The following is a 25,714-nucleotide window of genomic DNA, read 5'->3' as shown; positions in this document are numbered from 1 at the left end:
ACAAGCATACCTTGGAGATATTGTGGGTTTAGTTCCAGACCACTGCAGTAAAGTGCATATTGCAATAAGCAAGTCACACAAATTTTTTTGGTTTCCCAGTGCATATAAAAGTTATACTAACTATACTGTAGTCTATTAGGTTTGCAATAGCATTATATTTAAAATACAATGTACATACCTTAATTAAAAAATACCTTATTGCAAAAAAGTGCTAATCATCATCTGACAATACAGGGTTGCCACAAATCTTCAATTTGTAAAGAACCATAATATCTGTGAAGTACAATAAACTGAAATGCAATAAAACAAAGTATGCCTTTATTCAACTCTGGCATCCCAGTATGAAAGCAGCCATAGACAATATGTAAATGAATGAGCATGGCTGGTTCCAGTAAAACCCTACTTATAAAAACAGGCAGTTAGCTGGATTTGGCCCACTAGCAGTAATTTGTTGACTCTATCTAGATCATTCCAGAAGCAGACTGGTTTATTCTATCCATAAAATCCCGTATATCTGTTGCTTTGACCATCATCAGAGGTCCTCTGAGGATTTGAATACTTATTCTAAAGGATATAAAGTCTTATTTGTTATGACAGTTTGGGACTTCATGAACATTATCAAAAAAAAAAAAACAGCCATTGTTTGTTGCCCAGTGAATATGGGGGAAGATATGGGGGAGAAGTGAGGATGAGTGGGGTTCACAGGAGGCACTATTCCCAAAACAGAAAAAAGTAAAACAGAATAGACATCTGCCTGTAAGCTTCTTCCATGAAAATGAAGCCAGAGAACTTGAAGCAACTGTGGGAAGAAGAGTTGGGGTTAACAGTATCCCAAATACACCTTCCTACCAAAACATGAAATACACACAAATTTAGCCACACTGTTACAGCCATTCATGCTGTTCCCCAACTAGAAATACAATAAAGAAAGCCACCTCACGTCTATTCTAACTGATTAAAAAGGTATTTTATAGCTAATGTCCAACATAAAGTAAACCTAAGATCTTTCCACACAATTATGAATATACTTAGGGTGTAAACATTTCTATTTATATGATAAATGAAATTTTTAGGCGTGAACTTAAAAGGGCATTCATTATTAGAAGTGACTGTTTCTGGTGTTTTGTTTTCCATTGAATATTAACTTATTGCTTCTGTTGGAGCTCCTGTTGAGCCTAACTTGTGAATGAGAAAGAATAAGGCATTGCTGATATTAGTTCGACAGAAATATACAATAACCTACATTCAAATGCATACACACACACACATGCACACACATCCACATTCCTATAGGCTTTTAGTATTTGCACACCTTTGCAGGTAAGAGTAAGATATAGATGGGAGGTGTGACTAGGTGGGTGGGAGGAAGCAGAGTCTGGAGAGGCAGATATTAGAATGTCACAGAAGTGGGCAGCAAGTGAGTGGTCTGTTGAAGATAACCAGTTTCTATTCCCCATAGCTAAACATTTCTTGGAGTTCAGGAATCAGCCACAAGGGGAAGGACTTCAGCAATCTTCACTCTTTACTCTTTTGTGCTGTCTCCTGTGAAAATCTGTGGTTACAGTAAAAGAGATTTAGAGTCTTTTATGATTATAAATGCTTTGGGAAACTATGGAAAACAGTATAAACAACAAAAACTTTCTGTTTTTTTCCCCCTCATTTTGGGAAACACAAAAGTTGCAGAGAGATTATAATGGGTAAATTCTGTATCCATGTAATACCTTAAATACACATACAACACAATTTTAAAGATTCAGAAAAATCCCAAATTCCATGAGAAGAAGTAGGGGGAAGAGAATGAAGATTATACCCTCTCTTACCTCATTTGGTTACTCACCTTTTTGTTCTCACAATAAACTCCAGGTGCAATCAGGTCCCATATCCTTTCATTTCTTTCAACAGTACATCCTGGCAAATCAAGAAAACTGTAACCCAAAACAGAAATGATGACTGTAAGGCCTGGTGGAAGCCCAGAGTACAAAAGTAACTCAAGAAAGACTACTCAAAGCATTACAGAGCTGGGGAAATGAGAAGGCCTAATAACCAAGTATAGAGCTAGGGTGGGATTAGGAGATCACATGAAGACAGGCCAAAATTAACAGTCTTCAATTTGAAGACAAAAAGAAAAAAAAAAACTAAACAGAAGATAGACTGTCTACACACTTTTGATGAGTACAAATATGAGGAATGTCAAATTGAGCTATAAAATACATTACCAAGGGAAGGATAGGGTTTAGGGAGTATACCTCTGATGTCTGTGGTCAAGATAAGAATGACTGTGTCCTTCTACATACAGCCAACTTGGTACCATTGGTAAAGGGAGAATTCTAAGACCACAGATTAGAATACTGTTATATAATAGAAACACTCTGGAGAGTTAGGAGATCCAAGCCCTAGTTCCATTTCTATAACTATCTACCTCTGTGGACCTTAAGATTCTTCTACTTTCTGAATCTGTTTTATTATTTTCAATATGGTGGAGAGAATGTTAGCCCAGGTTTCTTTCCAGGTTGAACATTGCAAGATCAGTTGTATAAATCCCAGTTGCACATTAGAATTACCTTCACACCACCTTCCTGAAATTTCTTGTTGCAGTGTTACTTAACCCATTTCTAATTCACTTGATGATTTTCTCATGTATTAGGCTTATTGTTCATTTACAGTCTATCCCCCTTTAATTGAATTATTGGCCCCAATTCTCAGCCTTTGCCATGAATTTGGCAGGTCTGCACGAAAGAAGTGAAACATTTTCCCACCTCTTATCTTTGAGCTCAGCTCTGAAATTTGCTTTGGGTAATAGCTTGTACACAGATGTGACTCAAGTAGGGGCTTGGAATATGCTTGCACAGCTGTACATCCTCTCTCTTGTGATTCTGCCACTGGCGTGACACGAGCCTGAGACAACAGTAACCTATCTGTAAAATGGTGGTGGTTTAGTCGCTAAGTTGTGTCTGACTCTTGTGACCCCATGGACTGTAGCCCGCCAGGCTCTTCTGTCCGTGGGATTTTTCAGGCAAGAATACTGGAGTGGGTTGCCATTTCCTTCTCCCAGGGGATCTTTCCAACCCAGGGATCGAACCCAGGCCTCCTGTGCTGCAGGTGGTCTTCTGCATGTCAGGCAGATTCTTTACTGATTGAGCCACCAGGGAAGCCATCTGTAAAAATATGGTGATAATAATAACTACTACATTGTTTTGTTGTGAGAATTAAATAAGGTGACACACATAATATTCTTAGAACAGGACTAAGTGCAACATAAATAATAAATGTTACAGAAAGGTAAGTTGGCATTTATTATAACTGACATAAAGAAGTTACATTCTATTAAAATCTCCACATAACTACTTCTTATGAGACAGAATGCTCCCAGCACAGTGTTACATTCCCACATTCTGGGTTCACTTTCCAGTCACTGGGAATACCATGTCCTCTAAAAAGCAGAAAAAAAAATCTCTAGTTAAAATTACTCCAGTAAGCACCCCTGCCCTCAGATAATGGAACTGGAGAGGCACATGATTACTCACTTTCATTCTAGGCAATCTCTAAGATGCCTGTAACTTCAATTATCCTTATGACTTCTAATTTGTTTATCCCAGTCCAGCTCTCTTCTCTCAGATCCAGATTTTTCATCTTTAAAGGCTTAATCAAGCCACTTGGATGTTGGCACCTCTCTTTTTCTTATCTCTTTTGGTAACTACTGCTTGGTTTGTCCAGCATTCTTTCACTGACCTTGGTTTTGAAAAGATATCCCATATCTCTTAATGGAATAATCAGATTCTCTGTGCCTGAATTTTAAAACCTGAGTGGAGACTGTACAGATTGAGTTTCCACTACCCAAGTGCCCCAAGCTTCCTCAGTTCCTGACACCCCTGAGGCACCACTTTGGAGCACTTCTTGTAGTTTGAAGCAACTCCAGTGTCCTTCCAAAAATCCCTATTTTTGCTCAAGTTATTCAGAATCAATTTCTGTTGCCTGCAACTAAAGAACTCTGACATAGAAATTATACCAGAGACCCAAACAAAAAATGATCAGAAAGAGAAATTAAGAAAACAATTCCATTCACAGTCACATCAAAAAGAATAAAATGCCTGGGAATGAGTCTACCTAAGGACAGAAAAGACCTATACTCAGAAAATTATATGCACTAATGAAAGAAACTGAAGATGACACAAAGAGATGGGAAGATATACTGTGCTCACTGATTGGAAGAATTTATATCGTTAAAATGACCATATTATCCAAGGCAATCTACAGATTCAGTGCAATCTCTATCAAAATAGCAAAGGCATTTTCACAGAAAAAAATTCTAAAATTTGTATGGAAACACAAAAGATCCCAAATAATTAAAATAATCTTGAGAAAGGAGAACAAAACGTAAAATATCATGCTCCTTGATCTCAAACTATACTACAAAGCCACAGTAATCAAAATGGTATAGTACTGGCAAAAAAACAGACATATACATCAATGGAACAACATAGAATACCTAGAAATGAACCCACATTTATATGGGCAATTAATCTACAACAAAAGGAGGCAAGAATATATAACGGGGCAAAGATAGCCTCTTTGATAAATGGTGTTGGGAAAACTGGACAACTAATGCAAAAGAATCAAACTGGACTATTTCCTCACACCATATTAAAAAATGACTCAAAATGGATTGAAGACTTAAATGTAAGACTTGAAGCCATAAAATTTCTAGAAGAAACATAGACAGTACACTTTGACATCAGTCTTAGTAATATTTTTTGGATATGTCTAGTCAGGCAAAAGAAATAATAGCAAGAATAAACAAATGGGACCACATCAAACTAAAAAGCTTTTGCACAGCAAAGGAAGCTTCGCAAATAGTGTATCTTATAGGGGGTTAATATTCAAAATATACAAAGAACTCATAAAATTCAACATCAAAAAACAAATAACCCAATTAAAAAATGGGCAGAAGACCTAAATAAACATTCTTCCAAAGAAGACATATGGATGGCCAATAGGAACATGTAAAGATGATCAGCATTACTAATCATCAGAGAAATGCAAATAAAAGCCACAATGAGATACCACCTCACACCTGTCAGAATGGCTATTATCAAAGAGAGGACCAAGTGTTGACAAGAATATGGAGAAAAAGGAAATGTATAGAAACATCAAATCACTCTGTTGTATACAAGGAATTAACATAGTGTTGTAGGTTAATTATATTTCAAAAACAAACAAACTCCTAGAAAAGAGATCAGATTTATGACCAGATTTGTGGGGAGAGGGTATTAGATGAAGGCAGTCAAAATGTACAAACTCCCAGTTATAAATTAAGTACTAGGGATGTAATATACAGCATGGTGAAGATAATTAATACTGCTGTATGAAAGTTGTTAAGAGTAAATCCTAAGAGTCCTCATTACCAAAAAAATATTTTTTTCTATTTTATGTTGTAATGATATGAGACAATGTATTCATATCATGGTATGTAAGTCAAATCACTATGATATGTCAATTATATCACAATAAAACTGGAAAAAACAAAATTGAAAAAAAAGAAATTATAACAGAGAGTGAGTTACAGTCAACAGTCCTGTAGGGAACTATCAGTTCAGTTCAGTCGCTCACTCGTGTCTGACTCTTTGTGACCCCATGAATCATAGCACGCCAGGCCTCCCTGTCCATCACCAACTCCCAGAGTTTACCCAAACTCATGTCCATCGAGGCAGTGATGCCATCCAGCCACCTCATCCTCTGTCTTCCCCTTCTCTTCCTGCCCCCAATCCCTCCCAGCATCAGGGTCTTTTACAATGAGTCAACCCTTCGCATGAGGCGGCCAAAGTACTGGAGTTTCAGCTTCAACATCAGTCCTTCCAATGAACACCCAGGACTGATCTCCTTTAGGATGGACTGGTTGAATCTCCTTGCAATCCAAGGGACTCTCAAGAGTCTTCTCCAACACCACAGTTCAAAAGCATCAATTCCTTGGTGCTCAGCTTTCTTTAAAGTCCAACTCTCACATCCATACATGACTACTGGAAAAACCATAGCCTTGACTAGATGGACCTTTGTTGGCAAAGTAATGTCTCTGCTTTTTAATATGCTATCTAGGTTGGTCATAACTTTCCTTCCAAGGAGTAAGTGTCTTTTAATTTCATGGCTTCAGTCACCATCTGCAGTGATTTTGGAGCCCAAAAAAATTAAGTCTGACATTGTTTCCACTGTTTCCCCATCTATTTGCCATGAAGTGATGGGACCAGATGCCATGATCTTAGTTTTCTGAATGTTAAGCTTTAAGCCAACTTTTTCACTCTCCTCTTTCACTTTCATCAAGAGGCTTTTTAGTTCCTCTTCACTTTCTGCCATAAGGGTGGTGTCATCTGCATGTCTGAGGTTATTGATATTTCTCCCAGCAATCTTGATTCCAGCTTGTTCTTCTTCCAGCCCAGCGTTCCTCATGATGTACTCTGCATATAAGTTAAATAAGCAGGGTGACAATATACAGCCTTGATGTGCTCCTTTTCCTATTTGGAACCAGTCTGTTGTTCCATGTCCAGTTCTAACTGTTGCTTCCTGGCCGGCATACAGGTTTCTACAGGAAATACAGAAACAAGTAAAATAGCAACTCACAGAAGTAATCAGGCAAATCCAGAATGTAGGTGAGTCCACAGAACAAATGTCAGGTTTCTTCAACAAAAATATGCCATTAAAATAAAAGAGAGGATGTGTTGTTTTGTCTTAGCTTTTGGAACAAATCACAGTGGTAAAAAACATTTTTTAGATACCTGGAAATATCTGAAGATGAGTATTAGTATGAAAATGGCATTATGATGATTATGTGATTTTTTTGGTGAGGGATACTGAAATATTTAGGAGTTAAATCATATGATATTCCTGATTAGCCTAAAATATCCCAGCACAAAACAGGGGAGGGGCATAGCTGAAACAAGTATGGCAAAATGTTGATGGCTATTAAAGTTCAGTTATGGGTACATGGAGGTTTATTGTGCTCTCTACTGTCATTTACGTTTGGAAGTTATCACGACAGTTTTTTTAAAACTATCAATGCAATTCAATGCATTAACTAACAAGTTAAAGGGGAAAAACTATGTCCAACTTACAGATGAAAAAGCAACTGATAACATTTCAAACCTATTCTTGCTTTTTAAAAGCCTCAAAATGTAGGAATTATTAATAAAGAAAATTTATTGAATTTAATAAAAGGCAACTGCCAGAAACTCACACTAAGGATCATACTTGATGAAATTTTAGAAGCATTCCCACTAAAAGGAAGGATGAGATAAGGATGTCTGATATCACTGTTGCTACTCAATCTTACACTGGAAGTCCTAGCCAATGCATTCAGATGAGAAAAATACATCTGAAGGTGGTATACAGATTGAAGCCAGAGAGAAAGCTATCAATGTTTGCACATAATCTGTTTGCCAACCTAGAAAATCCAACAGACTCAATGAACAAACTATTAGAGAAAAGACAAATTTAGTAAAGTTGTTGGACACAATTTCAAACATAGAACAATAGTTTTCTTAAGTGAGTAAAGTGAAGTCGCTCAGTCGTGTCCAACTCTTTGCGACCCTATGGACTGTAGCCTACCACGCTCCTCTGTCCATGGGATTTTCCAGGCAAGAATACTGGAGTGGGTTGCCATTTCCTTCTCCAGAGGATCTTGCCAACCCAGGGATTGAACCTGGGTCTCCTACATTGTAGGTAGACGCTTTACCGTTCGAGTTATCTTATATACCCTTAATTAGCTCAACAATAAAGAATCCGCCTGCAATGCAGGAGACCCAGGTTCGATCCCTGGATTGGGAAGAGCCCCTGGAGGAGGGTGTGGCAACCCACTCCAGTATTCTTGCCTTGAAAATTCCATGGACAGAGGAGCCTAGTGGGCTAGAGTCCATAGGGTCGCACAGAGTCGAACACAACTGAAGCGGCTTAGCACAGCACACATACCCTTAATTACAAAACGAAAGAAGAAAATTCTATTAATAGTAGTAACAAAAGCTATCAAGTGTCTAGAAATAGCACAAACAAGATATGTTTGAGATATTTATGGAGAAAATGATACATTATTAAAGGATTTAAAAATCTGAATAAATGGAGAGCCATGCCATATTTATTCATATCTCATTAATGTAAAGATGCAAATTCTCCCCAGCTAAAGCTGGAAATTCAACAAATGCCAATAAAATTCTTTATGGGAATGATAATCTGACTCTAAAGCTCATATTAAAAAGTAAATATGCAAGAATAACACAAAATTGGAGAACAAAGATGACTTCCATGTCAGACGTCAACCATTATAAAACTACAGAAATTTAAACTGTGACATGAATGCAAGTATAAATAAATGGATCAGCAGAATCAAATAAAGAATCCTGAAAGAAACCTAAATATGCATAAGAATCTAGTATTGATTAAAGGTAGCATTTAGAAGTAAGTAGAGAAAGAAAAGAGGGAGGCATGTGGAAGGATATAGATTGCAGCACATTTTGTATTAGCACAAAACTTGGAAATAACCATGTCAATGGGGAAATGGCTACACGAATTATAGCATATCTATTCTGTAACTCTGCAACTGTAAAAAAGAAAAAGTTAGATTTACATCTACTAAAGTGAAAAGTTCTCACACATACTGGTAGGTGAAAAGTAGCAAGTAGCAGAACAATACATATAAGCATGATATCATTTATATTTTTAAATAATAACACTAAATAATACTGTATATTCTCTGTGCATGTCTCTCTCTCTCTCTCTCTCTCTCTCTCTCTGTGTGTGTGTGTGTGTGTGTGTGTGTGGCAGAGAGACAGAAAAAGAGGTCTGGAAGAAGTTAAGTCAAACAGTGAGTAGGGAGAGGGAGAATCAGGGAGGAAATCAAAGATGACCAAAGGAGGCTTTAGCCTTCCCTGTAACATTCTAATCCTCTAAAAGAAAAAAATGTGTTTGTGTGTTGTGCAATTAAGTCAATAAATAAGAGATTTAAAAGCTATATAATGATATCAATGAATTATATATGGTATAAGGACTTATTTATTCATATAATTGCATAGAAAGGCGATTGTAAGGATACTCACCAAACTGTTGACAATTTTTTCTTTGTTTCATTTTTTATGGGGGGGGGGTGGGAATGACAACTGTAAAGGGAGCAGAAAAAGGAAGTTTCAAGATTTACTATCTCTATACTTGTGTACTGTTTTAATCTTTTACCTTGAAAATAAATATTATTGAGTAATTAAATAAAGACATGGAAAAATCAAAGACACACTGTTAAGTGGGAAAAGCTAATTGCTATATTATATATATATATAATTTTATATATGTAATAATGTATACTTCTATTGCATTATATATGTATACATGTGTGCCAAGTCAATTCAGTCATGTCTGACTCTTTGCAACCCTATGAACTGTAGCCCACCAGGCTCCTCTGGATCCCACCAGGATCCTGTGGGATCCTCTAGGCAAGAATACTGGATTGGGTTGCCATACCCTCCTCCAGGGGATCTTCCCGATCTGGGGATCAAATCCATATCTCTTATGTCTCCTGCATTGGAAGGTGGATTCTTTACACCACCTGGCAAGCCCATATATGTGTACCTATATATTCTAATGCACAAAAACAAAAATACAAATTGCACTTTCACAATTTATATAATTGTGCTGTTTATTTTATTACAATGGGCATATAGTTATGCATTATTTAAGAAACACTATGGTAATCATTTCTCAAAATATGCATATATCAAATTAATATGTTGTACATCTTAAACTGTATAATGTTATGTATCAATTATATCTCAGTAAAACTGAGGGGCAGAAGAAGCAGAAATATAGATAAATCTAACCATGCCATTAACCTAATGAAAACCCTTTAAGTAGGAATATTCCCACTGTTCCTAGGATAAAGCTCAAAATAATTAAGGGAACCTGTCATCCAGCCTCAGTTCCCAATACTCTCCCCCTTGCTTAATATGCTCTAATCACAGGAGACACCTTTCAGTACTTCAAGTCCCTTTTACATGTTCTAGTTTCAGGTCTCTACACATGTTGATTCTTCTACGTGGAACACTTCCTCCATTCATCCCTCCTCTATCTCCTTCTACTTTGGCTGATCCTTTAGTTTTCCTCACTTCTTCAGGAGAACCTTCTCTGACATTCAAGTCAGAGTCAGGTCCTCCTGTTATAATTACTTATAGAACCCTTATTTTTCCTTCCCAGGTCTTATCTTAATTTGCAGTTTTCTATTTATAGATGAGATTATTAATGTCGGTTATCATTACTAGACTGAAGCTCCACGAGAGCAGGACTCTTGTCTGTCTTGATGTATCCTGACATTTAGTAAGAGCTCAGTAAATATTTGTGAAATAAATGACTCCTCCCTGTTAATCAAGGTGGACTTTAGCTTGGCATTAGTTCCATTTTCTTCTCCATTCCAACGTATGTCATCAGATAAGCAACTTCAGTGATTATAGATGACTCACCCAACACCCTGGCCTCACTATCCATCAACCTCCTCTACTTCTGCAACCTCTGACCACATGCCACTTCACCTGTCATTTCTAACCATTACTGCCCTAGACCACCTAAAAAACATGGAGATGCCCCACTTCAGAATTCCTGAACTCCACTAACCCAATCTCTAGCTACAACCTCTTGCCCCTATTACTTCTTGGTTCTCAAAATATTTAGTCCTAGTTCTCATCAAGATTTCCCATCCTTTGATTTCTCCTGTTCTTCAGCTCATTACCACCTCATTGCTTAACTCCCTATCCAGTCTAGATGCCATGGTACATCACTTTAAACACTCTTCTTAGCAGCCTCACTGCTCTAATCTATTTTAATCTTCCATTTCCCAAGCTACTGAGTTACTAAGGGCCACTCTACATACATTACTTCTGGAACTTCTCAGAACACCAGTATGAAATAGAGACCACCATTATCCCCTTTTACAGACAAGGAAAAGGATTTTTAAAGAAGTGAAGTATTAGTAACTTGTCCAAGGTCACACAAAAAGTGATGGAAGCAGGGTGGAGTTGGGATCTGAAGGAGATCTGTCTGACACCAAAGTCTGTGCTCCCAAGCAGTAGGTTCCTTTGTCGCTCAGAGGGAATAAAACTCTGACTGCAACAAGGAGAAAGAACAGGAGGGAAGCAGGTCGAGAGAGAAAGTCCGGAGACCAAGCCAGCAATCCCAGTGAGAGTTCACACTGGACTAAGGCTTTTCTCTCAGAACACAGCAAAAAATTCAAACTAAAGGCCCACTTACTTCAGGCGTGTGACTTTACAGGATGGATCTGGTGGGCTTTGGCTGAAGATGGCACAACTAGATGTGCCTAGAAGAGATGAAAAAGAAAACCAGCAGTTTAATACATTCTTTAAGAATATAATTTCTACTATATTCTATTATAAAACTGCATCCTTATCGCATCCTTGCACCCCCAGCAGTCTCCACAGCCTGGGTGTCCTGTGGGGAGTACGACTCTAAGGTTGGCCCTTGGTTGGGTAAGTGACTAGGAGAGCAGCAGATTTGGGTTCTGATTCTATCTTTGAAAATGAAAGTCGCTCAGTCCTGTCACACTCTTTGTGACCCCCATGGTCGATACAGTCCTGGAATTCTCCAGGTCAGAATACTGGAGTGGGTAGCCTTTCCCTTCTCTAGGGGATCTTCCCAACCCAGGGATCAAACTCAGGTCTCCTGCATTGCAGGTGGATTCTTTACCAGCAGAACTACCAGGGAAGCTGTGAATCAATTTCTCTAATCCTTTTGTGCCTTACTTTCCTCGTTAGTAAAATGGGAGAGTAGCTAACACCGTGGTTGGAAGTGTAAATAACACTGTAACAAATTCCTAGCATTTAAAGTATGATGCCATTCATTAAATGCTTCCATGTGCTGAAAATTTATTACGGTAGTCTTTTATTTTCCATTTATTTTTATTAGTTGGAGGCTAATTACTTTACAATATTGTAGTGGTTTTTGTTATACATTGACATGAATCAGCCATGGATTTACATGTATTCCCCATCCCGATCCCCCCTCCCACCTCCCTCTCTACCGAATCCCTCTGGCTCCTCCCAGTGCTTATATACACTTCCAACTACTACTCTCCCTTTTTACAAATAAGGAAAATGAGGCACAGAAAGATTACAGAAATTGACTCACAGCCCAGTTAGTTGATGGTAAAGATGGACTCAGAACCCATATCCGCTGCCCTCCTTGTCATGTCACTTACCCAACCAAGGACCAACCTGAGTCTCACTCCCCAGACCGTGGAGACCGCTGGGAGTGAGAGGATGCGACAAGGATGCACTGCTAAGCCCCGCGCTCTGACCTGAGCGAGACCAGGGAGCTGACCAGCACGTCAGCGGCTGGAGCCCGGATCTGGGCTCTCCTGGGGCCAGTTGCAAGGCACGGTGAGCCAGCTGGATAGGGAACACCACGGGCCCTAGAGCGGCCATACCCGAGGGAGCGACCTCCATCTCATAAACCCACTCTGAGGGTACCACGTCCCAGAAGCATGGTGATCTGGCCTCGAAGCCACCCAGCCTAGGACTGACCCACAGAGAAAGGAGGCAACAGCTCGATCACCTATTCCATTGCTCAGTCGCACAATCACAAGCCCCAGTTGCGAGTACCTAAGTCACCTATTTGGATTTTCTTCCCTCTTTCAACCATAGTGTGGGGTCTACGGATGACCGTCCGTGGGCCCAGGAAAGCACCACGTGCTTTTTGTTCCTTTTTGTTCCTTTTTTCCTTTCGAGGAGAGGGTCAATGATTTTCCTCAGATTTTCAAACGGATCATGTCCTCCCCGCCCCGCCACCCCCAACTCACTTCAAAAAACAAAAAAGAATGCTGGTTGGAAGCTGCCAGCCAGAGCTCCTCTGCCATCCTTTACTTCAGTCCCGCACGCTGGAGGTGTGGATCTCCATCCCCTGCGTCCCTCCGCACGCCTTTCCTTTCTGCCCGCCTCCCCACACACGCCTACATGCACGCACCCCACACGCACGCACCTCCCCCACCCAGGCCCCCATGCACTCACCCCCTACACGTGCCTCCCCACGCACGCGCCGCACGCACGCGTTACGGTTCTCCAAACACATCCCCCAAAACATTGCACACGCACGCGTGTCCCCCCGAGTCCCTCCGCGCACAGGCGCATTCCACTCCTGCGCCTCAGACCCTCGTCTCCACAGTCACCGCCTAGGGAGCCTCTCCCCTCTCTCCTTTCCAGGGCGGGCCAGAGGAGACTGGCGGCCCGACCCTCCCCGCTCGTCAGCTTCTCGGGCAGCTAGGTCTCTCCCTGGCGCGCAGAGCACGTGGCCAGCCAGTCCGACTGGGCCGTTGCGTCTCTGCTCACATCCCAGGAGTCACCGGGCGGGGGGGTTGCACCTCCCAAGCTCCGCCACCGGAGCCTTCGGAGAGCGGAGAAAGCGGCCGCTCAGTCGAAGGGAACCCCCTCGATTTCCCGTCCTAAGGAACGGAGTGGGCAGTAGGGGGTACGGGGTGTGGCCGGAGGCGTTGCCCTTCCCCACTGAGAAGAATGCTTACCTAGTTCCCAAAGCCAGTTTGCCCTTCTCGTCTCAGCCAGAGGGAAGGGAGAGCCAAGGTCTTTGGGTCTGAGAAGGGGAAATGACTCAGAGAGGAGGAGGCTCAGAGGGAGGGGCCGGCCTGGGAACGGGGGGAGCACTGAGGAGCCGGAGGGGAAGGAGAGGGGGGAAAAGGCTGGAAAACCGCGGCAATGGGCGGTCCTGATGGTGTCTAGCGCAATCCTGGGAATCCTGCCTGGTCAACCCCGAATCCAGGAGCCACTCGGCTGGATCTTTGCCTAGGTGCTTACTCCTTTACCCCGCGCCAAAGACATCCAGAGACAAGACCCTTGCTAGCAGCTACCGGGCACCATGGAATCTGCTGCTCTGGGCAAGGGCAGAGGTATTAACTCTTCGTGTCCTTCGGAGCCAGTACTAGTCTTTAGCTCATAGTGTTACTGGGAGAATGTAAATGAGTTACTACATCTAAAGTGCTTAGAATATTGTCAGGGACACTGTAAGCAATCAGTGATGGCTCCTGTTATTAACAAAGGTGTTGATTTGTTGGTGGTTGTCTCACCTCTGTATTGTAAGCCTCATTAGGGCAAAAACTGTATTTTCTTCATCACTGAACTCCAGCATCTTACACAAAGAAGCTATCAATAAATTATTTCTTGAGTTAATAAATGACTGATTGAATGATAACTTGGACTAGAGGGTATGCCAAGACTTTCTTCTCTGCCATGTCAGAGGTGTATTTGTGGAAGTTTGAGGAAGAAGGGCTATGATTGGGAAAGGTAGCACATGGGACCACTGTTGGTTACTCTATCAAGTGACCTGCTCTGCCCTTGGAAATGGAATTGTCTTTGGCAGTTTCCTACATGGACAACTGAGCTGACCTGAAATTTGAAACAGAGCTGTGCCTTGCTAGAGTAGTACTCACATCTTGTACAGTTACTAAAGAAGGGAGGGGGAGAGGGCTGACATGGAAAGGTCAAAAATAATGGTGGTAAATGTTAAGTGAGGGAGTTTGGCAGGGGAGCTCTGAATGAAGTGACAGAGACCCCTCCCTATACTCTATACAGAGTACAGAGCTTATGGTGGTCCTAAAGGAACAGTAATGTTATCCACCTTTCTGTTCTAGTCATAGGGTTCCTGATGATCTGACCTCATGTCCCAACATTTTTGGGGTTGGTATGCAGGTTAGGCTCCTCCACTGCATTCACTAAACTTGCATTTATGGAAATTAATCCTGTTAGAACTAGTGTGCATGTGTGAAGGGACTTTAGACATTATTCATACACTTAACAGTTGAAAAACTAAGAGCCAGAAATAGACAGCAAAGGACTTGGGCTTTGGGATTCTCTGGCCTTGGTACTGAATCTTTCAGGGCCTGAATTTGCTGTGTATCCCATTATTCCTTTAACTCCTCCCCCCATCCCATCCCAAATCCCGAAGAGACTGAATGAAAGGACCTAAATTGGAGGTCAGCAGAAAGGAGGGAGAAAGGAAGTTCCTCAACAGACTCTGACTTTACTTCTTTTTGTTCCCATCGGGGAAGGTACCTAGCCTTCAGCCAACTACTGTAGAACAGCTCCACCCTGGAAACTGTTATCCACATAAACCCAGCAAGCAAAGGTTTGAACCATAGGTAATCTGAGTCTCAGCAAAATGCCTGTGATCCTTCTAGAGCATTGGAAGCTTGCAGGAAAGTGCTTCAGGGACATCTCCCACTCACCTCTGTATCTCTTCTCTTCTCTGCAATGATAAGAGACAGTTTTTCATTGCTTACCACCTGCTGAGATCTGATGAAATGAATCTGTCTGACTCATCTCTCTCAGAAGAGAGCTACAGACTATAAAGCAAGTTAGTTGCAGTCTAGAATTGGCTTCCTAGCAAAAGGATATCCAACAGCTACCTGTTGCAGTCCTCTGGCCCCTTTTGTTTCATTGTCTTTCTTTTTGGCTTGTGGGATAAGGACCACTAGGAGCAGGAATCTTTGACTACTTTTTCTTTCACTCACTTCAGTTCAGTTCAGTCACTCAGTCGTGTCTGACTCTTTGTGACCCCATTAACCACAGCATGCCAGGCCTCCCTGTCCATCACCAACTCCTGGAGTCCACCAAAACCCATTGTGTCCATCGAGTTGGTGATGCCATTCAAGCATCTCATCCTCTGTCACCCCCTTCTCCTCCTACCCTCAATCTTTCCCAGCATCATGGTCTTTTCAAATGAGTAAGCTCATTGCATCAGGTAGCCAAAGTATTGGAGTTTCAGCTTCAACATCAGTCCTTCCAATGAATATTCAGGACTGATCTCCTTTAGGATGGGTTGGTTGAATCTCCTTGCAGTCCAAGGGACTCTCAAGAGTCTTCTCCAACACCACAGTTCAAAAGCATCAATTCTTCGGCACTCAGCTTTCTTTATAGTCCAACTCTCACATTCATACATGACCACTGGAAAAACCATAGCCTTGACTAGACAGACCTTTGTTGGCAAAGTAATGTCTCTGCTTTTTAATATGCTATCTAGGTTGGTCATAACATTCCTTCCAAGGAGTAAGTGTCTTTTAATTTCATGGCTTCAGTCACCATCTGCAGTGATTTTGGAGCCCAGAAAAATAACGTCAGCCACTGTTTCCACTGTTTCTCCATCTATTTGCCATGAAGTGATGGGACTGGATGCCATGATCTTTTTTTTCTGAATGTTGAGCTTTAAGCCAACTTTTTCACTCTCCTCTTTCACTTTCATCAAGAGGCTCTTTAGTTCTTCTTCACTTTCTGCCATAAGGGTGGTGTCATCTGCATGTCTGAGGTTATTGATATTTCTTCCAGCAATCTTGATTCCAGCTTGTTCTTCTTCCAGCCCAGCGTTTCTCATGATGTACTCTGCATATAAGTTAAATAAGCAGGGTGACAATATACAGCCTTGAGGTACTCCTTTTCCTATTTGGAACCAGTCTGTTGTTCCATGTCCAGTTCTAACTGTTGCTTACTGACCTGCATACAGGTTTTTCAAGAGGCAGGTCAGGTAGTCTGGTATTCCCATCTCTTTCAGAATTTTCCACAGTTTATTGTGATCCACACAGTCAAAGGCTTTGTCATAGTCAATAAAGCAGAAATAGATGTTTTTCTGGAACTCTCTTGCTTTTTCGATGATCCAGCGGATGTTGGGAATTTGATCTGTGGTTCCTCTGCCTTTTCTAAAACCAGCTTGAACATCTGGAAGTTCATGGTTCACGTATTGCTGAAGCCTGGCTTGAAGAAATTTAAGCATTACTTTACTAGCGTGTGAGATGAGTGCAGTTGTGCGGTAGTGTGAACATTCTTTGGCATTGCCTTTCTTAGGGATTAGAATGAAAACTGACCTTTTCCAGTCCTGTGGCCACTGCTGAGTTTTCCAAATTTGCTGGCATATTGAGTGCAGCACTTTCACAGCGTCATCTTTCAGGATTTGAAATAGCTCAACTGGAATTCCATCACCTCCACTAGCTTTGTTCGTAGTGATGCTTCCGAAGGCCCACTTGACTTCACATTCCAGGATGTCTGGCTCTAGGTGAGTGATCACACCATCGTGATTATCTGGGTTGTGAAGATCTTTTTTGTACAGTTCTTCTGTGTATTCTTGCCACCTCTTCTTAATATCTTCTACTTCTGTTAGGTACCTACCATTTCTGTCCTTTATTGTGCCCATCTTTGCATGAAATGTTCCCTTGGTATCTGTGATTTTCTTGAAGAGAAAGTAATAAATGGAATTTAAACATGATTCATTGTGACTTTATCTGCTAAATGCCTCAGGTCTTGGACTCCCCTTGTGTACTTGTACTTGGAGGAGGAAATGGCAACCCACTCCAGTATTCTTGCCTGGAAAATCCCATGGACAGAGGAGCCTGGTAGGCTACAGTCCATAGGGTGGCAAAGAGTCGGACATGATTGAGCGACTTCACTTTCATTTGTGTACTTGCTACTTGCTGTGTTCAGGTATATTATAGCACTCTCCCTTATCACAGAGGAAGTTGAGCTGAACAAAAAGATACATACATCGTAAAGGCTTTTTTCCACCACTGCATGCAGAAAATCAGCCCAAGTTCCGTTTTTCTGCATCTTCCAATCTGGTGGAATTAGTCACAGATCCTTTTTGCCTTCTGTATGCAAAAAGAGTGGGCATTTGTATTCTGTTATTTAAGACTCCCCTTTGCTCAAAGTATGTTTCCAACAGGCTTTCCAGAGGATTATTGGCTGACCCTTTCCAAACCTGAAAATCTGAAGCTTGCCCCACCCAACTCACCCCAGGTTAGACAACAAAACATTGCCTCTAGAAGACCCTCATTAACATTTTCTTGTTTTCTGAGCAGGAAGGAAGAGGTAGAGTGTGAAGCTGGCAAAGATGTGGGATTTTGCCCATGCCCTTCCATTTGCACGTTACTGATGGCTAATATATTAAATCTCATTGTTCCCTCTGAAAGAGACTGGCCATAAAGAACAATAGCCTATTAACCAAGAGGCAGTTGTCCTAGACCAGAGATAGATGCCCGAGAGGTGGTGTGGAGTTCACCTAAGACAAACTTCACAATGTAGGAGGTGGCCCATTTGTCACTCTGCTTATCAGGTTCTAATTCTACTCAACCAGCACTTACTAGGTATCTCCTATGTACAAGTCTGGTAAGAACTTTCACTCTCATACCTGTGTCTCCAGTAAAGGCTTCCTTTTACAGTTACCACTAGTAACTCTAATTCATAAATCAATCATTATTTGGTAAGAATTACTGGGTTGGATGGGCTTCCCAGGTGGTGCTAGTGGTAAAGAACCCGCCTGCCAATGCAGGAGACATGAGAAACACGGGTTCAATCTCCAGGTCAGGAAGATCCCCCCTGGAGGTAGGCATGGCAACCCACTCTAATATTCTTGCCTGGAGAATCCCATGGACACAGGAGCCTGGTGGGCTACAGTCCATAGGGTAGCAAAGAGTCAGACACAACTGAAGTGGTTTAGTGTATGTGCACACACACATGCGCACCCACACATGCTACCCCAGCTCTGGGAGATCTCCTAACTCTCCCAGGCTCCTCCTACAGGCCAGATGTTTAACAGCAAGTTGGCTCATATCTGGCCCTATCCTGACCTTAACCACTAGGTTCCAATACTGGAGAAGGGAAAGGCTACCCACTCCAGTATTCTGGCCTGGAGAATTCCATGGATACAGTCCATGGGGTTGCAAAGAGTCAGACATGACTGAGCGACTTTCACTTTCCAGCACTGGGGTTTTCTTTGTTCTTCCCTAATTCCCACCTTCTGGCCCAATTACTGAAACATGAACGTGCCATGTTTCCTTGGGCCATATACCTTCATCTCTTTAGTCTTTCTGACTGTATCCCGCTCCTGAAACCAAAGTCTTCATGATTGGATCTCGATATCCAGATGTTCCAGATCCTCCCTGCCTGAATCTTTACCTATTAATATGGTAATCAATTTCCCCTGTCATTTCCAGTAACTCTGGACCTTCTTCCTTTCAATCTTCCCCCAATTCAAGCTTCAGTGAGAGACAATCAAGAACTCATGAATACATATATATTTATTTGATTCATAATATAGCATTTTTGGATGGGCTGGGATATTTTAGAGGGATGAGGCTGTGTAATCCACAGATGCTCAGGTTTCTGTCACTAGGAGAGACACTATTGGTCCAGAGCTCCCAGGGCAAACAAGCCTGGGATAAAATATTTGATAAAAAATAGTCCAACAATAGTCCAATAAATATTCTAGCCAACAACAATGACATAGCATATGTCTGAAGCTGGCAGATCAGATTGTAGAAGGCAGTTTCACCTGACCTGATGGCAGTCAACCTGGCCAACCTGAAATACACAGCCAAGTACAGCCCAATGGCTGTGAGGCTGCAGTTGGCTTCAGGAATTGAAATAAGTGTGGGAGAGGTTCTCATCTGTCAGCCTCACATTCTCCATTCTGTAGAAGAAATGGTATCAAATATTTGCGCTTATCAAAAAGTCCATCCGTGGATTTCTCCATCCAGGTAGTCATATATAAATATGTAAACCATGGAAGCTTAGAAAATTCATCTAGTATACTTTAGCTGAGAAGAACATAGATGTGATTTTGCTGCAATTTGAAAGTCACTGCATCCAGAGTTTACACAATGGAATCACATGATAAAAACACATACAGATGCAGTTACTCTTACATACAAGTAGCCAGAACTCCAATGTGGCATTAAAATTTCTTTCATATTCTCAAAACATGTTTAACTTTATTGTTATTTTTGTGCTTCTTTCAATGAGACAATATAAAAAGTGAAAATAAGCATAAATTGCAGACAAAAGAATAATTTGCTAGGAGAAAGGATTGTAGGAGAACAGACTGAGGACAGCAACAATGAAAACTTATGCAGTCACCTTCCTTGAAGATGTTAAATAAAGGTCTTACTTCCTTTGTCCAACTGGGTTTAGCTAGAGGTAGTCAATGACATCTCTAATGTACCTGAAATTGCCGGAATTCTATGAAAGTCCTTAAGTTTACTGAAGTATCTGGGATTCACCATATCCCCACCAAATACTTTTGTCACCATTTTTTTGGAACGTACTTTTCATTATTTGGCTCAGAAACTTCATTGCTTACCCCAAACCCAGTTTAATTTCCTACTTGATTCAGTAGGCTTAGCTCTGAGTGATTTTTGGCAATAACCAAAACATAAAACCACATTCAAAGAACAAAGTTTGAAGAGACTGAAAAATTATTGAAAACAATTGTGCCACATGCTCCAAATAATTCCAAACAATTCCCCAAGAGCTTTTGAGGAAGACAATACTCATTTATATGTATGAGTTCTGAGACATCTGCAAAATAATATCAGTACAGCTCAAATGGAGTAGCCAAGCTTTTCTGCCCAGAAAACAACAAACACCAATATGGATATCAGAGTACAACAGGGAAACTTTGATTATTCATTCATTCATTCATACATTCACACAATTAACATTAGCCAGGCAACTACTCTGTTCCACACACTATGTCAGGTGTTAAAAATACCACAACAAAAAAGACACAACCCCTGCCCTCAAGGTATTCACAGTCTAGGAGGGAGGATGATTCTTAATGTCAAACCTTGGTATGCATCAGAATTACCTGGGGGAGCTTGTTAAAAATGCTAAATTCCACTTATGTGCCCAGACATTTTAATTAAGTAGATCTAGGTTGGAGGTCTACTTTAAAAATCAACTGTTTTAACAAACACCAAAAATAATTCTAACAGGTGGTCTGAGGATCACACTTTGAAAAACACTGTTATACAATGTGATTATTGCTGAGAAGGGGGCATGGTCATGGTGCCATGGGAGCTCCCAAGAGGCAAACGTAACCCAGCCTAGGGGTTCAGGAATTAAATCTATTGTGGGGCAGAAGTGGGGAAAGGTAGTCCAGGCTAGAGTCAAAAGTAGGGTGGAGACAATGAAGCTTTGTCCCAGGGCACTACAATATAAAGGCACAAAAAATGAATGGCACCGGAGACCCTGCTGCTGCTGCTAAGTCACTTCAGTTGTGTCCAACTCTGTGCGACCCCACAGACAGCAGCCCACTAGGCTTCCCCGTCCCTGGGATTCTCCAGGCAAGAACACTGGAGTGGGTTGCCATTTCCTTCTCCAATACACCGGAGATCCTAGGTTAACTTAAAGAAAATTGGAACTGGGATGGAGGTGGAGTGTTCTGCATTGACAGCATTTTCACACTATTCCCTTACTTTAAGAACAATTCCTGCTGTTTACTCTGGACATCAAAACAGTTACTAATGTCTCTATTCCAGGCCCAGAGAATAACTTGTGTAAATAGTTAAGCTTGGCTAGAGCAATCAGTGTGAGGGGGAAGGTGGCAAAAGATGAAACTGTGAAAGCAAATAGGGACTTGAAAAGCCAAACTGTAAGTAACTGGGACTTTCTATTGAATGTCAGTGAAATGTTTTATGAAGGGGTTGAAATCATCTGTTTTGTTTAAGAATTTGGGCATAGGCCCTAGAGGAGAGAGAGACCCAGAGTTAACTTAGAAATGAAAGACATCCATTTTAAAGCACTGCTACACTGTATTGGGGCTGAGGCCGAGCAAAGGAGAGTAATATTTGTTGCATACTTAGCAAAATGCCACGCTTCATAGTTAAGTATGCCATACTAATGCCATACTTAACTAAATGCCAGGTGTTGTGCTAAGCAGTTTACATGTGCTATCTTTTTTCATCTTTGCAAACAGCCTTGTGAGGTAGGTATTATTGTATAGAAGAGGAAACAGTGGCTCAAAGAAGTGAAGTACTTGCCCTGGGTCACACAGCTAGTAAATGGCAGAGGAAATCGATTATTTTAATTCAAAGGCTATGATGAGCTTTCCCACACAGCAAACTATTTCCCAGCACTGCTGAACCTTACTGAGGTTGCTTGTTTCCTGATTAGCAGTAAGTATGTAGGGTTTTTAAAACCCCAAATACTGACTTTGCCACTAGATAGGTAAGTTTGAGCCTGCCATCTGTATCTGAATCAGTCTTGCTTTCCATGTTAGGTGTACAAACAATACAAAACTTATTTAGGGGATTTTTATAGATATTTTGTCTCTCCTGCAGAATAGTAAGTCATTCGACAGCAGGAACTGTGGATTATTAATATGTCAGCTCTAGCGTGGTACCTGGCATCTAATAACTTGTTGAATGAATGAATGAATGAACGTCCACCAAGGTGGTGGAAAGGAAGAGGGGGAGAAGTTTTGGCATTGTTTCAAGGCTCCAATCTGGGGGCTTGTTACAACTACCACGTTATATGACAGTAATATTTTCACAACTCCCAAGAAGTAGACTCTTTGAAGCCGACTTAGCTCCTGAAAGGAGAGAGCTCTGGTGCTGACACTCCCAATTACAGAAGAGGAACTGACAGAAGCGTCGACCATAAAGCTTAATTCCCTTCAATGATTGCAATAAGGACTGGGTTGAAGTTTACATCTGCATTTGCCATGAAGGGGTTGGCTAAGCAAATGAATAGTGTAAACAAGATCAGGAGAAGAATGATTATTCAACCTGTTTAAGAAAACAGACTATTCTCAGGCATTCTTAAGCACTTCAGAAGTGTTTTATCTGAAAATATAAGTCCATTTATATGGAAATAGCTGTTGCATCTACAACACTCCATTCTTACTCATTAAGTAAAGAAAGCAGGTTCCTAAAGAACTTCCATTATGCAACTCTTGTTTTTTTAAGCCTAATTCTAGTAACTGTATGCTACTTGAGACTAGTAAAACTGTATTTCTTCGAAATATTCTGTGACAGAATTTTTAACAGTTCAGACAGACCTTCTCTATTAGGTAGCACCAATGAAAGTGTGCTACACATAACACAACTACCTGGATCAATTTTCTATCCAGCAAGAGCATCTCTTGTGCAGTCTTGTCTCCCTATGTCTCCTAATCCAATCTAGAGCTCTTCCCACCATCTATGTCATTATTGCATGTGCATGTGTGTGTGAGCAGAGGGAAGAAGGGAGGGATGAATGGAGGGAGGGGAGAAATGATTTTGATGTTCCCTTTAGGGGACAAAAATGGATGGTATAATTTATTTTCCATTCCAGTATATTTCTCACTCAAATGAGTAAATTTAAAAGTTCATTATGTATATATAATTATAAAATGAATATATAATATATATTATTTATTCATTTTATATATATATTATATATACACATACATGTTTTCTTTATAATAAATCCTTGATTGTAGGTTTTCATAAAAAGCTACATATAATATGGGATCATTTGACATTTCAAAATTCTACGTGACCAAATCAGCCAGTACTAGAAAGGCTGATGAATCCCTGCTTTCTGGCTGACTAGCCCCTTGTTCAGAGCATCTTTATACATTATTTACCTAGAATTACTTCCAATATCATTTATACTCCTAAATCACTGGGAATTTTGAATTATTCAATGACAGAAGAATTCTCCAAATTTGTTCTCCAATGGCTTGAACCCAGACTACTCATAATTTGTTCTGAGAAACTCAATACATTAATTCAAATACAAGCTTTAATGCACAAAAATTAAATCTATAATATCTAGTTCTTTTGGATGCTTCAAATGAACTTCATTTTTGTATCCTGTATATTGGATACTAACTGAGGTTTAGGAGGGGAAGCACTGCTGAACTGGAGAGCCAGTGAATTATTACATGCTCTCTTGAAACTTAATGGCAAGCTTTCATCCCAGAAACGTAAGGGGATTCTTGAGGCCTGCAGTTGCATTCCTGCCGCTCAGGGTAATCAATAAAATCTGGGGCAGGCAAGCCAGACAGGATCATTAGGGATTTGTTCCAGATTGTGAATGTTGGACAAACGGGAAGAATGAAGGTCACATCAAAAGTATGAAGATGGAGAGAGTTAGCTGGGTCATAGAAAGACAGCATGTTGTTGTCATAATCCAGAAGGACACCCAGGCGCTTCAACTGTGGAGGCACGTCCACCAGCATTTCCTTGTTGTTATGTCTCACAACGAAGTTACTATTGCATCGCGAGAAGACCCACGAGGAGGCGTTCTTGCCAATCCATTCATTCTTGGGAGCTGATTTGTAGGCAATGCCAACTGCATACCTGTGAGACAATGGAAAGGAGATCACATCTGTTCATGATCTGAGTTATGCTAGATACCATTGGGCTTCCCTGTGGCTCAGATGGTAAAGAATCTGCCTGCAATGCAGGAGACCTGGGTTCGATCCCTGGGTTGGTAAGATCCCCTGGAGGAGGACATGGCAACCTACTCCAGTATTCTTGCCTGGAGAAGCCCATGGACAGAAGAGCCTGGCAGGCTACAGTCCATGGGGTCACAAAGAGTTGGACACAACTGAGCGACTAAGCACAGCACAGCACAGACATGATACAGGACATCTAAGCAATAGAATACACGTTTCTTCCTTAAATAGTTTACATTTAGATTCATAACAGTGATAGCACTAGAGCTTTAAAAAAAGTTAGCAATTAGAGTGCTGTAATTTTCAACTCCTAGCTCAGTATATTTTCCATGATTTGATTTTTTAAAAACTGGAAAATTTTTCTAAGAGTGGTTTCCATCACTTGCCTTTTAACCTTGACTTACTGGTATTATATTTGTACTATCAAACTGAATCTCCCAGGAACCTAACAACAGGGGGAAAGAAAAGTTGGATCCACTCACCATGTGGAGGACCCCATGACCACCTCCCAGTAGTGGCAACCGCTGTCAATGAATATATTTCCTGCTGCCCCATAGCACCCAGTGCCACTAAACCTCTCTGGGGTATGGCTCTTCTTCAGAGAGCTTTCTTCCTTTTCCATCTGCAATCCATCATTGGAAATCTTCAACTTCTTGTGAGTCATTTTGGGATCCAGTTTAAAGGGTTGGCCTGAAAAATAAAGTAGGAAAAAAAAAGAAAATACATGAGAAAGTATGTAAGAATTCTCTCCTGGTTCTGCAGGACCATCACTATCAGAGGAACCTCGACATAATGATGATTCTTGAGTCAGTGAAAGCTGACTGGTGTTTGGATTATATGAAAGAAGCAGGACAGAAGCCACTGTTTTCAATAAAATAAAAATAAGCTGTCCCCCCCTTCATAGACTGTCAAATTAAAAGGGGGTCTCAAGGTCTCCTATTCTCAAATAACTTTTGTACATTGCTTTATTTCAGTGGGTGGTTTGGGATTTGAGCAGATTTTATGGAAAGGAGTATTTCAGGTAAGGCAAAGTGGGGATAGATGAGATAATTGCTGCTTGGTGGCAGAACAAAAAACCTGAGAATAACTCAACTATAGGACAAATTGTTTTGCCCTCTAATTACTGGGATGTAATAAAAAGCAGAGACATTACTTTGCCAACAAAGGTCCGTCTAGTCAAGGCTATGGTTTTTCCAGTGGTCATGTATGGATGTGAGAGTTGGACTGTGAAGAAAGCTGAGCGCCGAAAAATTGATGCTTTTGAACTGTGGTGTTGGAGAAGACACTTGAGAGTCCCTTCGACCGCAAGGAGATCCAACCAGTCCACCCTAAAGGAGATCAGTCCTGGGTGTTCATGGAAGGACTGATGCTGAAGCTGAAACTCCAGTACTTTGGCCACCTCATGTGAAGAGTTGACTCATTGGAAAAGACCCTGATGCTGGGAGGGATTGGGGGCAGGAGGAGAAGGGGA

The 25,714-nt window shown here is 41.0% G+C and overlaps 1 protein-coding gene across 5 annotated transcripts in view; it reads right to left on the bottom strand.

Annotated features, from left to right (window-relative positions):
* Window positions 1–19,087: 19,087 nt before the first annotated feature.
* MID2 (midline 2) overlaps window positions 19,088–25,714 on the bottom strand; it is a 111,443-nt gene continuing 104,816 nt past the window's right edge. For all 5 annotated transcript variants that reach the window (XM_061135892.1, XM_061135894.1, XM_061135890.1 and 2 more), the window contains exons 9-10: window positions 24,726–24,933; window positions 19,088–24,145 (exon numbers count right to left, since the gene is read on the bottom strand). In XM_061135892.1, coding sequence (XP_060991875.1) covers window positions 23,743–24,145; window positions 24,726–24,933 — 611 coding nt within the window. In that variant the 3' untranslated portion in view covers window positions 19,088–23,742. The remainder of the gene's footprint in view (window positions 24,146–24,725; window positions 24,934–25,714) is intronic.

Source organism: Dama dama, chromosome X (assembly GCF_033118175.1).
Source record: "Dama dama isolate Ldn47 chromosome X, ASM3311817v1, whole genome shotgun sequence".
NCBI lineage: Eukaryota > Metazoa > Chordata > Mammalia > Artiodactyla > Cervidae > Dama > Dama dama.
Note: the sequence above shows the minus strand (reverse complement) of the source record. Positions and strands in the feature narration are given on the sequence as shown.